The sequence below is a fragment of the Chamaea fasciata genome, unplaced genomic scaffold, assembly GCF_029207755.1.
Source record: "Chamaea fasciata isolate MVZ Bird 193981 ecotype frontalis unplaced genomic scaffold, bChaFas1.0.hap1 SCAF_4, whole genome shotgun sequence".
In the NCBI taxonomy this organism is placed as follows: domain Eukaryota; kingdom Metazoa; phylum Chordata; class Aves; order Passeriformes; family Sylviidae; genus Chamaea; species Chamaea fasciata.
The window spans coordinates 21,695,480-21,710,820 of NW_027094089.1; the positions used below are offsets into that span (position 1 = coordinate 21,695,480).

The 15,341-nt window shown below is 41.6% G+C and overlaps 2 protein-coding genes across 2 annotated transcripts in view; both read right to left on the reverse strand.

The window, feature by feature from the left end:
* The window catches only part of NADK2 (NAD kinase 2, mitochondrial), a 33,218-nt gene extending 28,951 nt beyond the window's left edge, over window positions 1-4,267 (reverse strand). Inside the window, exon 1 of the mRNA XM_066181059.1 lies at window positions 3,902-4,267. Coding sequence (XP_066037156.1) covers window positions 3,902-4,267 — 366 coding nt within the window. The remainder of the gene's footprint in view (window positions 1-3,901) is intronic.
* A 4,893-nt stretch (window positions 4,268-9,160) lies between these two features.
* Window positions 9,161-15,341, reverse strand: part of RANBP3L (RAN binding protein 3 like) — a 35,951-nt gene continuing 29,770 nt past the window's right edge. Inside the window, exon 15 of the mRNA XM_066181061.1 lies at window positions 9,161-11,716. Within this exon, the coding sequence (XP_066037158.1) occupies window positions 11,673-11,716 (44 nt within the window). The 3' untranslated portion in view covers window positions 9,161-11,672. The remainder of the gene's footprint in view (window positions 11,717-15,341) is intronic.

The following is a 15,341-nucleotide window of genomic DNA, read 5'->3' on the forward strand; positions in this document are numbered from 1 at the left end:
TCTTTTTAGGGACCTGGGAGAAAGATTAGTATAACTTAACGTTGGTAACTGCAAGTTTTAGAAATCTAACAGCCCTTTTAAATTTCATAAAGGCGGAGAAAAATATTTATTGCATGATATGATGCACAAAATTTACCAATGTAGCACTTCTTTTAGAATTTTTGTTTTGTGGTATTAGAAATCCATTTTTATAGGTCTCTAATCTCTCTTCTGAATGAAAGACTCTTGACCCCCATACAACAGCATACACAGCACTTAATTACACTTTTCAGACTAGGTCAGAATTAACTACTACTCACAACAGTCAGATGTGTTTATGTAGAGATATGAACAGATTTTAGCAACTTATTCGTAAGCATGTAAGAGAATCTGCCACAAGACAGGTAAAAACAACTGCCTGGAGTCGAACAGCTCCATGAACATGAAGACCATGCCATGGACACCATGCATGTAGAGAGGCAATAGAATATTTCATCCTTCACAGACCTACTAAACACTCCAAAGACTGTTTAGTAGATCTGTGAAAGCAGCCCTTGCTCTCCATTTCTCCTCCATTCGTTTTGCTCTTCTGCTCTCCAGCCTGCTTCTTTACCTCTCCTATCTCCATTTGCAGAGAGAAGGAATTCTGGAATTGTGACCTTGCAGCTTTGGCTTTGCAACATTTCATAGTGTTTGTATAATACAACTTACTTGGTGTCCAAAAGCAAGGCCACAGAAGGGTTTAAGCTACAGGTGCCTAGGGCCTTTATGGCTTATTAGAAGTGTCAGTCAGTCACCTTCATTACAGGTATTCTGCTTGTTGGAGAATACTGTGATTTTTACTGTGTGTATCATAGATAACGATCCATATCATATTTTAGTACATATTGGTATATGCCAGTGATTCATCTTCAGCCTCCTCAAACACGGAACAAAACACATCTCATTAGGATGTGTGCCCAAAGGCACCACCATCTCTGTACTGTTACTTACTGCATACTCCATCTTAACACATAAACACACTGATTGAAACAGCTACGTTCAGGACAGCTCTCCTGTCTTGGTGATCAGGCAGAACTGATTAGGCCCGCAATTTTCATTAATTGTGCTATATTGATATCTGAAGCTTCCAAGCACAGACATCAGTTATCTTCTAGAAACTTACAGACATCTCTTTTGCTCACAACAAGGAGGCAAAAAGCCCAGGCAAATCTAAGCCTCCATCACTGCCTTGCAATTGAATTTCTGTATTTCAGATAGCCAGTGGCTGGACATCTGAAGGTCCACGACAGAGGATGACAGCACCGTCCCCCTCTTTGGTGCTGGCTCCCTCACATCACAAGCCTCCTCCAGGACCACCCCAGCCTGAGCCCCTGCAACGCAACCCCCACCACCAACACATCTGGGTCAGCCAGCAGTTCCAAGCACCAAAGGAGCTAAACTTCTCCTTTGCTCTTTTGCTTTTACTCTTTGCCTGTATGCCAGCAGGAGGGCCTCCTGCAAGGCCCTTCAACAACAACTGAGCTACAAAACCAAAACCAGTGTGTCTGGGCTCATTTCTGAGATCAGCTGCCTTGGAGCAGCTCCTGAAGTCTCCCCAGGAGAAACAGAGACACAAGGAGCATGGACTGCAGCTAACACCAGAAAGCAAAACGCACCATGTTCCCAAGCTGCCCACAAGGGCAGGGGAAGGACACTTCACAGCAATCACTCTGCTACAAAGTGATCTCTGTCCCCAACAGAGAGGATAAGAGGCTTCTGAACCTTCACCTAACATATCCAGTGAGGCTGCTATTAACCCAGTCTGAGGAAAAAAGATCTGAGACCAGAGACACAGGAGAATGCAAATATAGAAATTTTTACAGGTTAGGTAAAAAATTTAAGAAATGGGCATCAATGATAATTCCTTTGCTCTCTTATTTTCTATTTCAAAAACAAAGTTCTAAAAGACCTTTTCAATGCATTCTTGCAAAAATCTTTGTATTCCCGCCCAAACAGCAAGAGCTTAACTCAATATTGCTACACACATAGTTAGGCAAGTTTGGCTTTGTCTACCTGGTGACACCAAGTTTTATTGCTGCAATTCCTCACACAGCAGTATTTTAAGGGGAAAGACAGATCTTCAAAAAGCACCAGTCCTAGAACAGAAATTCTAGAAGTGTCACAAATACCAAGAATTATTGTGTACCTGTAAGCTTCTCCAAAAGGACAAAATCTAAGATGTTTCTGCAATTATTACAATCACCAAGTTCATAGCTCCTTTTTTAAAAATGCATATTCAGATTGATACAGGTTACCAATCACACGAAATATATATTCTCATGAGAAAAGAAACAGCAGCTACCACTACATTCAGTCATGAGCACCTTAAAGGACATGCAATACTGCTCAGTGATTCAGTGTCCCAGTCCTGCCTGCACAGAAGCAGTTAAGGAAAAGTAACCAAACCAACCCAGTTTGCTTTCCCTGGGCTTAGCTGCACACTGAGGACAACCGCTATACTCAACAAGAAGAAACAGTTTCCTACAAAAAGCTAACTGAAAAGAAAAAGTCTTACAGTTGAGCAGTGAGAGACCTTTATCCCCCGTAACCACTGTATGAAAGGAAGCACTGGGACACCTCAGCAACAGGAAGCTACATGAGAATCAACACAGACTGACATTAAACTGATTGAACTGTGATTACAGACCTATACAAAACACGTAAAAAATGTCTGGACAGGAATTCCATAGGAGGTAGACGACCAACTGAGGCACACAGACTTTGCTGTAGATACTGTACATTTTATCCCAATTCTTTAAAAAGCAAGGCTATGTAGCCGTTTGTCCTTGCTACCTAAGTTAAGCACAAGTACAAGCTTAATCCAAACGTTGCAAACTAACAGATCTAAAATATTTCCAGCTGTATGAGACCACAGACTTGACAGACACAAACAAATGTATGGGCAAATTTAATGTAATGGACTTATCCGAAATAAAGGCATAATAGTATGAGCTCATGACATGGACTTTACAGACTGCTGACAGTCAAAGTAACTCCTGCAGGTACCATCTTTCAGCCCACCGGTGGCAGACGAACACTGGAAAGAGACAGCCACAGGGTAAAGGGAGAACTGGGTGAGGTCACTGAGCATGATGGAGATGACAACAAGACACAGAGTGCACATATCATCTCTCAGAGATTCTTGTTTTCCCTAGTATACCTTCAGAAATAAACCTTTACATTAAAGGTTTCTTAGAGACTAAAGAAAAATGCTTTTCTAAAAACGGTAACAAGAAGATCTGAGAGATTTGGCTGTCTGGGTGGAGAAAAATACGTTAGGATGGAGTGAGGATGTGAGGCAAGAAAACTGAGGAAACGCAAATCAGTCCACTGTAAGACTCAGAGAAGATTTTTCAAAACATTATGTTTTCGTCAGCATGCACTTCTCTAATCCTTATACCACACACAGCAAGAAAAAGACTGCAGTTTGCTGAGGACTGCTGGAATCCCTCCGAAGGTAAAACCCAAACACAAATCTCTCGGCAGCCTGTAAGCGATAAATGCCCAGCGGCGCGGCTCGTGCCCCTCTCCCAGGCGGTGCCGCTCGGTGGCTCCATCAGCATCGGGGGCCCGGGGAGGGAGGCGGCGGAGGGCAGAGCCGCCGGCAGCAGGGGCAGCATGGGGGACAGCGGCCGCGACCCCGCTCACCACCACGGCTGCCAGCTCCGCCCCACCAGGGCCCAGGGAAGCCCCAGGGACACAACGGCCCGACGGCTCCCCCGGAGCCGGGCATCATCCCGGAAACCTCCCCGAAGCCGACCATTACCCTCATCACCCCTCGCCGGAGCCAGGCATCCCCATGGGTAACCCCCGATTCCTGCAAAAGCCCCGGCGGCAACGCCCTCGGTGGCCGGGACCGCCGGCCCCTCCCGCCGCTCACCAGCTGCTTCAGGTCCTCCTCGGAGAGCCCGGCGTAGCGGTACCGCTGCTGCTCGAACTCGTACCGCGTTGTCTTCACCACCACTGCTACCCGCGACGGCCGGAACCCGCCCCTCGCCGCCCCCGATCCGCACGGCGCGGCCCCCGCCGCCCCCCGCCCGGCCGCCGCCGCCGCCGCCGCCGCCTCCGCCGCGGAGGTGCTCAGCCCCCCGAGCGCGAGTAAGCGTCGGTGGGCGCCGCCGAGCAGCGGCAGCCACGGCGAGGCAGGGAAAGCCGCCTCCCGCTGGCAGAGCAACGCGGAGCGGCGAGCTGCCGCCCGGCCGGCGAAGCGGAGGCGGCCGCAGGGGAAGCCCCAGAAGGAGAACATCTCCCGGGCTCTGCGCCGCTCCCCGGAGCGGGCGCAGCGCTGCCGGCGGCGGCTGCGGCCGCTCTGCGGCGGCGCCCGGCACACATGGCCCGGCCGCGCCCGCCGCCCCACCCTCCCCGCGCGCAGCCGCCGGCCTCGCCAATAGCGAGCGGCGCAGCCGGGCACCCGCCCCTCGCAGGGGCAGGGCCAGGGACCTCTCCCCGGCGCGTGCGCCCTCCCCGGCCAATCGGGGCACAGCGCGCGGCGAGCGCGTGCCCCACCCCGCGCCCCGGGGCGAGCCGCCTGCGCATGCGTAGAGAGCCCCCTCCCCGCCCGCCGTTGCTTGGCCCCGCCCCGGGCTCTGGCGGTGCGCGGGACGGGGTGCGAGGCACGTAGGCGGTCCGCGGCGGATATCACAGCGCCCGGGGCGCCGTGGACGGTGTGGGATTAACCCCCGCTGTCAGGGAATAGTGACAGTGTCCCCAGTGCTCCCCAGTGTCCCGGGGCACTGCAGCAGTACCCCAGTGCTTCCCGTGCCCTACACTGTTCGCAGTACACCTCAGTGCTCCCCTGTGTCCCAGGAGACAGCGACAATGCCACCAGTGCCCCACCAGTACTCTCAAGTGTCCCAGGACACTAGGACACTGTCATAAAAACATAAAGAGAGGGGAATTATTTGGTCTTAGATCGTGTGTGTTGAAATATCACGTGTTGCTCCTCCTGTTCTTGGTCTGTGTGATAGCTTTACAACACCGCTGAAAGGCAAATACGAACTGATAATAGTGTATTACTGAAACTTCAGGTAGCTTTGGGCAGTATACAGGGAATTCTGAGACTAAGCAGGGTTGTGAGACTGAACTGTGTGGTCCCCCACCCCCATCCCCCGGGACAGCGAGAGTGCCCTCATTATTTGTGGCATAACGAACGCCCCATTGGAGCAGGGGGGTGCGGGGTCGGCACCACGCAGGCTGGAAGTCGGGTGGGTGGCCTCCCTGCGCGCCCGGCCTGCTTCCCTGGGAAAATGGCGGGGAAGGGAAAAGACTTTCGGAAAAGAATTCAGAAAAGTGGGAAAACACAGCACGTGCTGCTGTGTTTTAGACGGACTAAATACTGCATCTGGTGCGGAGAGCTGGCGAGATACATGTAGCTTGAAAGCTCTTTTTTTTAATTCCCCCATGTCTATTCTGGTCTTTGTGACATTTGCCAGTGTCAGGAAGGGCAGAAAGGACCTGGCCGTAGCTCTGCGAGACAGCGTCTGGCGAGTCCGGGTTTAAAAAAATTAAAGAAAAAAAAAAATTCAATCCTGAGTTACTTATTAATATTGTAAGTGAGCTGCCCAGAAATTCTGTGGGGGTTTGCATGATTATCAATAACGGCGTGCACAGGCATCGACTGCCACAGATGGTCCTTCTGTATTGAAGGCTTCATTTAAATACGCATTTTTCATTACTCACCTTGTCCCTGATCATCTCTGGGGGAAGGGATTGAAGCAGCAGCTCTTGCCTATTAATGCAGCACTCTTCTACAGTGCTTTGCCAAGAGTTTTAGGAAATGAGCATAGCTGCAGTCATTCAGCCCTTCCCACAAGACAAAGGCTCTCTCCAGTCTTTGCTGGTAGGTAGGAGGATTTTTGTCTACTGATTAGCTTAGCCTTGAAGGAAAATATCACAAAACAGATTACCGGGAGACCAATTAAACATAACTAATTCCCTTGCTAACCAGAAAATGCCTCATTCTGTATAACCATTAACTTTTAGGTTGTACAAAGCTGTAGGTAATACAACATCCTGCTGACCTAAAAGATACAAGATTTTGAAAATTTATGACACTGTTCTGAATGGTGCCTATCATTTATTTGACCGTTCAGCTGCTCCTCTAAGATTTTGTGCTTTGTGATTGTCTATTTATATTGAATTGTTTTGATCTTTGAAAATCAAATCAGCTTCAACCACTAAGTTTGAATATGGAACAGTATTTTATTCTGACGTCATGCAACTATCATGTTATGGTCTTTTGAATTAATTCCCATAGCAAGCTTTTAAGCATGAAATATAAAATATTTTTTAAATGTAAATTCAAGTCAGTAGATGATACCTTAAATCATATGATGACACCTATGCTGAAGCATGGGGTATAAAGTGATTAATCCATATTTCCCAGAAGGAAGTCTCTGACAGACTACCTCTTTGTCAGAGTACACAGATTGTCTGATATCCCATTGTCTTTGTGGAAAAGGATTTAACCTTTCTATAAAATAGAAAATAAGAGTTTGTGGAATGTTACTTACAGTTTGCATCTTACTTTATAAATTGATCAACTTACAAAATAGTCATTAGACACTAACCCCTCCCTCACAACAATTCTTGATTTGAACATACACCTGATATACAGCAAGAAGGCACACAGATCTGTCAAACGACCCTTTTATATATTTTGAGATATATTCAGTTTTTGACATGCCATGTCTTCAAGCCTCATTTTCAATTACTTTAAAACAATATACCCAGTGGATTAAGGGACAGATTCATTCATCCAAAACTGAATTAATAAATATAGGCATTTAAACCTGGTATCCTTGTAGGACACAAATACGGACTAGGAGTGAATTCCCACTCCAATAACTTTTTGAACCCCTGTCTGGCCAAAACCAAATTTGGTTTGGGCCCAGAGTACTTAAAAATTCTTCATGGAAATACATGCCTCAATAGATCCTGAAGTTAGAAAAATGCTACTGAGAAATGCCCATTTTAGACACCAAGGAGTTGTAATACATGATGTAAATTTCAAGACACAAATCCACAGAAAACCAGGCATCCTTAGCTCTATATGCTTCAAGTTATATAGTGAACTTTAAAAAATACCAATGTAATACACAAAATATCCTGTGTAACAAACTAACTGCAAAAATTTCTACATAAACAATAAATGATTCCCTAAATTATTTCACTAATTACAAAACTGTCAATGTGTGACTATGCCCACTGTTTTATGTAAGATAATCTCCATATGTAGCCTGTTTCCACCCAAAAGACTGTATATGTTGCTTGTAGTGCAGTTAAAATCAAGGAAAACTATTCATTTCTACTCCTTCTTGAAGTCTGTGAATAATGCCTTCTTGTGATAGTTTAATAACCAATATATAATTAACTTATCTAATTATTTCCATTGTCTAGACTTACTCTACATGACCCTCAGTGCTGCTGGTAACAGAATATGATTGTGGTTTGTTTGTGTTTAAAATGGTGATGCTATCAGTGTTAGATGCATTCACAGGCGAAGAGGTAAACACACCATCACTGTAATTTCATAAAACCAAGTCCTCGGATTTTGAGACCAGCTGACCGCAGCTGTTAATTCTGATAATTGACAGGAAAACTCTAGATTAATGGTTAGAGAAAATGTCACTCATGCAACACATCAGTGTCTTACAAGGCACGTAGATTAAAATATTAGCAGGTATAGTCTGATAGAATTTCTGATCCCAGAGCCAATCCATGTGCTTGCACTTTGCTTGCAATGTATGTACCTTCATCTCTGATTACATAGTTGAGTCTGAACATAATTTGTTTCAGAAGTTCCAAATTACAAAATCAAGGAAGAAGCATAAGAAAAAGCATAATAAATGCAGCTATTCTTATCAATGCAAATTACTGATTTTTTTGTTACACAAAACCAATGAGAGGAGCTTTCCTGTCCACACTTCCATTAGAACATATTTTAATTATCAAATATTTACTTTCCTAATACTCTTCCCACTCTTTGCTTATGCAAACTACATCATCCCTCAAGTGGTCTAATACAATTGACTTCAACATTTCAGAAGCAATCTGAACATTGCTCTAACAGATGCAGATACATTATTTTGTACCAATAACTTTAGCGTTTGTGAAACAAACTGTTCTGATTTGAAGACCACTTTTTAAACAGAAAACTGCTGTAGAATGGGCTGTGCATGCTTATTCTAAATTTTCTAAATGTGCATGCCGCCGTGGTAAGACCTCTAAAACCCATCTAAGGGAAATGAGGATGCTCTTTCCCTCCCTGTCCATGTCATACTGGTTGTCACTTGCAGTGAAAGCAAATGCGCTAGAAGTTTTTCCTGTGTTCATTTATTCAACAGAGACATTACCTAACTCTTAACTTCATACAGTCTGCCAAAACTATTTCAGAGGTCACTAAAGATCATGACATACAAACCTGGGGGACAAAATTTATGAAGAGATACAAACGCCTTCAGAATGTGAAGTAGGACAGTCAGTCTATCCCATCCAAGTAGATTTTGCTAGAAGTTCATAATCTTAGTAGAATATATCATTATTATTAGGAACTGTTATTTTTCCTTCCTTGGGAAAATTACTACTTCATGAATGCATAAGATCTTCCAGCTCTACATCCCTTATGCATATAAATTCATTGCTGGGGTTTTTCATAAATAAACAAAACATTCACCTGGAAAAAAAATTAATGGTGTCTAGTTTCATATAGGTTTGGGTCATGTCTCTACACCTCTTTTCAGGCCACAGGGACCCATCCTTCCATGGTCTGTTTCTCCTTCCAGAAAGTGGTGCAGCTTGAAGAGAAGCAGAAGTACACCACTCCAGTGATGCCCCACTAGCATCACAGAAAATACCAAGTTTACCCTGAAACTTTTTCCACAAAGTTTCTCTGATTTTTTCATTCAGATTCTCTCATTCAAAAACTGATCATTTTCATGAAGAATTTAAATTCCCTTAGAGCATTCTAGCTCCTGTCCAATTTTTTTTAAACTGAAGAGTGGACTCAATATGGGTCTGACAGATAGGTGGATGGAGTGCACAACCACTTAAATATTGCTTCCTGAGGAAAGCAGGCTTTAGATTCTGCAGCATGGAACTGTAGAAGCTCTGGGACACAAGACAACTAGTTACACAGAAATTTAAGTTGTAAGAAAATTGTTTATTGTTGAGACATGGAAATTGCTCTTCAAGTGTCATAAAATGACAAACTACCTTTTTAAAACCAAGTTTATACATCACATAATGGTGTACCTTCAGGCTTGAGGAACAGTGAATTTTAGTGCGGTGAGACTAAAGAGAACACATAATTTGGTTCTTAAGAGCAAAAGCTTTTCCTCTATTACCACAGTATCCAATGTCTTTAAAATAAACATCTCTTTTCCTCCTCAGCTTTTAGGAGATGAAGCTTTGTGTTTGAGTGTGTGTGCACATGAACGTGTGTTTATATGTATACTTGTGTATACACGGTAAGGATCTTGGGAAGAGGCAGATCGAAAGAGCCTTTATTTATAAACCTTTTTCTGCATGCTGTGTGAGCAAATTACACAGAGTACGTCCTGTGTCTGAAAAAGTTCTGTTGTCCCTGCCCTGGAAACCTCCCTCATTTGCCAAGGATTTTACAGCTGTAGTAGAATTTAGAGGGGTATTGTGACACTCAGGTGCTTAAATCCTGTTTCACAAAAAGCTTTGATTATCAGGACAGACTTTGAAATCAAACTCTGTATTTAGTGCATAGCCAGCTGAACTCCAGGGCAAACTTATCACCATGACCTGTTGCTAAATACATAGGGCTGCTGTGTTTTACAACTGCCTGAGTTTTTATAACATGGAGCTTTGTCCCTGAGGATGAGTTGCAGCAATGAAATATGAAGGCCAGTGATGTAAGTATTGCTGTGGTCAGGAATGAGGCTGATAACAAAGGACACAACGTACAGCTCGTTATGGAAACAATATTTTTGTTACTGGCAGACTGAAGTGAAAGAGAATCCCCATGCTTCACTGTTTGACACAGGTGCTCTATAGGGAAGCACTCCCTCTTTCCTGAAGGCAAAAATCAAGTTCCACTTACATTTATTGTCATCCAGATCAATGTCAGACAAGTGCTAATTTTGGTGGGCCATTTATGATTCAGTGTAATCCAGATAACTAGTTCAGCTACACCTGGACACTAATCTTGGCAGTACACTGAGAATTCAGAAAGAAACTGAATTGTTTCTTAACAATAGTATTGTTCCTTCATAACTTCATACACGTGTTCAGATGAGAAAACTAAATTGTAACTTGACTGTTCAGGTGTGTTGCAGCTTTTTAGACTGAGAAATTAGTCTAAATTAAAGTCTTAATCAGTAATCTAAATCAGTCTTAATTAAAAGGACTTGAGATATTTCAGAACATTGTTTCAGCTCTGAGGATGACAGACAATATGCAAGACATCAGAGAAGTGGCAGTGGAGGGATTGCAGAAAAGTTCTGTCTTTGACAGAATGAAAACATGGAGCATAAGTGGTGTGTTTTACTGTGCATGGGCTTAGGAATGACCCTGCAAGTCTTGATTCACAGGTATTAGAAAGAATTGGAGGGTTTTTTCTCACAAAAATGTTTAGGTGGAAGGCAGCAGTTTGTGGAACAACTTTTACACAGCAACTGTGTCTCAGCCACTGTTGGGGTTATTGTGCACATGAGAATGTGTAACATACTAGTATGATACTGTTAGGAATAGCTACAGCTAAGGCAGAAGTAATCTCAGATAATATCACACATTTAAGGTTTGGGTTTTTTTCAGTGTAAATATTCCATTGTATTGTGCATGCATTTATTTGTGTATATCAAATGGACAATTAATATACACAAGTGCAAGTGCTTGTTTTATTCAGCTAGAAAGCTGTTCATGAGCGAGCAGTTATACTTTAAGTTTTAAAGCTCATATGGCCCTTAGAATGGGCTTTTACTTTTTCATGGTGAATTACTTTGGTGCGTAAAGCTGAAAGATGCAGATCATGGTTCTTTTCCCTTAAACAAAATCCTGCAGCCATATACCACTCCAGATATTTTCAAAATAAACATTAAATAAAACCCCTTGTATGAAGGCTTGTTTCTATAGGCCTTGGTCATGCTAAACTACCACCCCAGGTTGTGCTTGTATGTACCTACAAACAGGATGCTGAATGTTACCACACAATTTTAAATAAATGTTTTCAGTGAAGCCAAATTTAAAGCTTTCTAAATGTATCTTTTAAATAACAGATTAAAAGTAAAAAAAATCTGTTCACATATATTATTATTAGTTCATGCTCATGTGGTATTATCCATCAATATGATGAACAAGTACTTATTCCCTATAAAATTCCTTACTCTAATAATGTATCTAAATATATTTAATAATAAAATTGAAAGTCTTTGTAACAGTTCGTGACTATTGGAAGCCATGGTGTTACTCACATCTCAGTGCAAAGCAGGCTGCCTGGAATCTTCAACAGTGCATCTGAAGTTCTTTTTCAATGAGTTAAACTTAAGCTGTCTCTAAAATAAATCTCTACTTAAAAGTCATAAAGTAATATGCATCTGATTTCTTCCCTCCAGGGGCTGATAAGTCAGCTTAGACATTTTGAGAAGATGAGTTCCCAACTGAGCTGTTGTAACCTCTGGCAGATATCATGAGCAGACAACAGACCGCCTGCGGTTCCATCTAGAATGATCTGAAAAAGAATTTATTTTAAAAAATCTTGCTTATTTGACCATATTCATGTTTTGAAACAATCCAGCATTTCATAATACCAAAGCAGTAGGTTAAAGTTTCGATATGATCAGTTCCTGGTTTAGGTAAATAGGTAACTCGATAACACAGGATTATTCACAAATATTTGAGCATGTGAATTGTGAATGAAGCCTATGACCCTCCATGTCAATAGAGACAAGCACAAAACCACTAAGGAATCTGATGTCTAGGTAGGGCAATGTATCCAGGATGCAAATTATCTCACTCTGTGGAGGGTACACTGACTTAATACTTCATTACAGATGCTCAGAAAACTCTGAGAAATCCAACATACCTTCCAACAGCTCACTGGTTAGGAGAAAGTGGTTTTGGTGCATAATCTCTGTGACTTTGACTCATCTGCAGAAAGTACTGCAGATGGTACAGGTAGAACTGACTAATAATATCAGACACATAACACCACTATCCCAGTATCTGCTTTAAAATTGCTGCTACCATCTGGCCACCCCTAAATACTTACTAAGAGTTTTAAATCTCTTTCAGGTGAAATGAAAGCTTGTGTTTGTCAGAGTATTAAATACGATTTTCTCCCTTCTCTTTCATGCTATGAGAGCCTTTAAAACCAATGACAGAGTGTCTTTTTTCTCTGCTTCAGATATTACTGGTGCCTGCTAAAAAGAATACAAAAACTCCAACAAAGAAGTTAATTCTTAACTTTTCTCTTTTCCTCAGTTTTAATCACTATCAGAGGTGTGTGTGTTAGCTTTATAGTTTGGAATCCTTAACAGTTGATAAGATTTTAAATTAAGTTGACAAGAAATGCCAAAGACAGCAGTTTTTCAGGAGTTACTGTGCTGTTGCTGAAGAGTAGTTCCTTTAAGAACTTTAAAAGTACTTTACTTCAAAATAGAAAGAAAACTCTTGTAACATTTTGAATCTTGCTAAACTCCAGCATTAGAGAGAGTCCTAATGAAGCTGAGATGGGAAGTACATGTATAGTGGGCCAGAAAATGTCCCTAAAATTAAACATTTTTTGTTTCTGCAAATGCGTTTGCTTTTGCATTTCTATGTTATGATTCAGACCAACACACTGCTGGTGTTTGGAAACTACTGCCTATCAATACTAGTAGTCCCCAAAATCCATGAAATTCTTTATGGATCCATATGGGATACACTGTTACGTCTTTGCACACTGTGACTTTCCTCCTAATGTCTATGGCTGGGTATGGAGAGACTTCTTGGGACTTATTTATTCTTAGATTCCAGAATCTTTGAATTTATTCTAATAGCTTCTAAGATAAAACTCCAGACAGGACAACTCAATCAAAAGAAAGGATCACTCCATCAGGGTGAAGATAGGAGAAGATTTCAAACTGATGAGGTGGAGTAAAAGGAGTAATGCATAAAACATTTCTTTGCTTAGTGACACTGCTGTCCTTGTACCTCCCATGTACTTTACTTGTTTGACTTTGGTCAGTGAAGAAGTTTACTGTTTTGTCTAAGTTCATTTCCTCAGCTCACTTTATAGTCAGAGGGAAAACATAAATACTTTCCAAAGAGTCATTGATCCCATCCACTCTCAAAATCTATTTAAAGATGAATTGTTTTTCTCTCCATCAGACCTACAGAGCAACGTGTTGGTAAAAATATTCAGGCTGTAACTGGTGAAATATGATCTGATAAAAATATCAGGCTTAGCAAATTATTTGTTATGGACTTTATGAAATTAATATCTCTACTGGAAAGTAAAGCAATTCAACTAGGAATTTTAAAAATATTGGAATAAATGTCTATACTGAACTCAAAAAATCATAGAAATAATTATGAAATACTAAACTCATAAAATTTCTACCTTCTACATTGTCCATATATAGCATTAACATACTCTAGATTAAGAATTTTCTGTGAAGAATGCTTAAAACAAAGTCTTACAAATATACAAAATCACTTCAATGTCCATAATTCACTTATTATGTATATCATATTTGCTTTCTACTTCAGTTTCAAGTGCTAAAGACAAGTATTATAAAGATAATATAAAGATAATAATGTAATTTTTCATATCTTTTACAGTGTCATGAAATACATAGCATCATCTAGGCAACTGTGTGAGTTCAGTTTAACAAGAAAGAAATTCCCATATTAAGAAAAGAAAACCACTTTGGGAGGGGGTGACAAAAAAAGTAGAATCGAATGAAATAAAATGCAGGCATATGTTGTAAATTATTGTACTTCTTGTAAAGAAACAGTCCCTGAGGATTTATGCTTAACACTTATATACTCTTAAGGAGAGGTAATCTCTGAAACTAAGTTATATCAATAAAAAGATGACTTACTCACATACACCCTTCAGTGAAAATGAGAGAATGAAAATTAAAGGATTAAAACAAGAGCTCTTAAAAAACCAGGATCTGTTCTCTTGTATCTAAATGGACATTTCTGATATTTAAAACTGATCTCTTCCTGTTCAAAACCCATGAGGCCTATTATTCTTCCATTTTTGTAAAAGGGAGTTCCAGGGACAGTCGTGAGTGAGATTGAATGTCTGAAGATGGAGAGTGACTTGCATACCAGTAACTGAAATGTGTGCAAATTAAAACCTTGTGGCTCTGGGAAGAGATTAAGATAAGCAGGAAATACTAGAAGCCATTTAAAAAGTGCTTGAAAGGGATTGTTAAAACTGTTATTACAAACTGGAATAAATGAGGCACAGATGCTTAAACTGAAAGGACAAGAGAAAACAACACCTCACACATTTCAGAATCTGTTTGCTGGCTGCCATCTGAGTATTTGTATCAGAAGTGTCTGCAACTCAAAATAAATATTTAACTTGTATATCTGTGTTCCTACACTGCTTTGAAATTCCCTTTCCCCCCTTTTTTTTTCTTTTTTTTCTTTTTTTTTTTTTTCCTGAAAGAAGAAAGAGTTCTTATCATTAGGAATTCTAGGAATCAAGTTCCATCCAAAATTTCCAAGTTATCAGAAACTGTGTGCCGTTTTGAGTCAACTCAATATAAGAAGGATATAAAAGTACTGGAGTCTAATCGGGAGAAACATAACCAAAATGGTGAAGGGTCTTAAGGGGAAGATGTATGAGGAGCAGCTGAGGTCAGTTGGCTTGTTGTCCCTGGAGAAGAGGCAACTGAGGAGACACCTCATTGGGGTCTTCAGGTTCCTCTTAGGAAGGGGAAGAGGAGGAGCAGACACTGATCTCTTCTCTGAGGTGACCAGTGACGGGACTTGAGGGAATGGCCTGGAGTTGTGTCAGGGAAGGTTTAAGTTGGACATCAGGAAAAGGCTCTTCCCCAGAGGGTGGCTGGGCACTGGAACAGGCTCCCCAAGGAAGTGGTCACAGCACCAGCCTGGCAGAGGTCCAGAAGTGTTTGGACAATGCTCTCAGGCACATGGTGTGACTCTTGGCAAGTCCTGTGCAGGGCCAGGAGTTGGACTCGATGATCTTTAATGGTCCCTTCCAATTCAGGATATTCTATGATTCTATGATAAAAGGGGGAAAAAAAATGTTTCCTCAGGGAAACAGTACTTATAGCTGTTACTGTTCATTACTTGATTCTTGATGAATAGTTGTTGAAAGGAAGGTTTCTAAT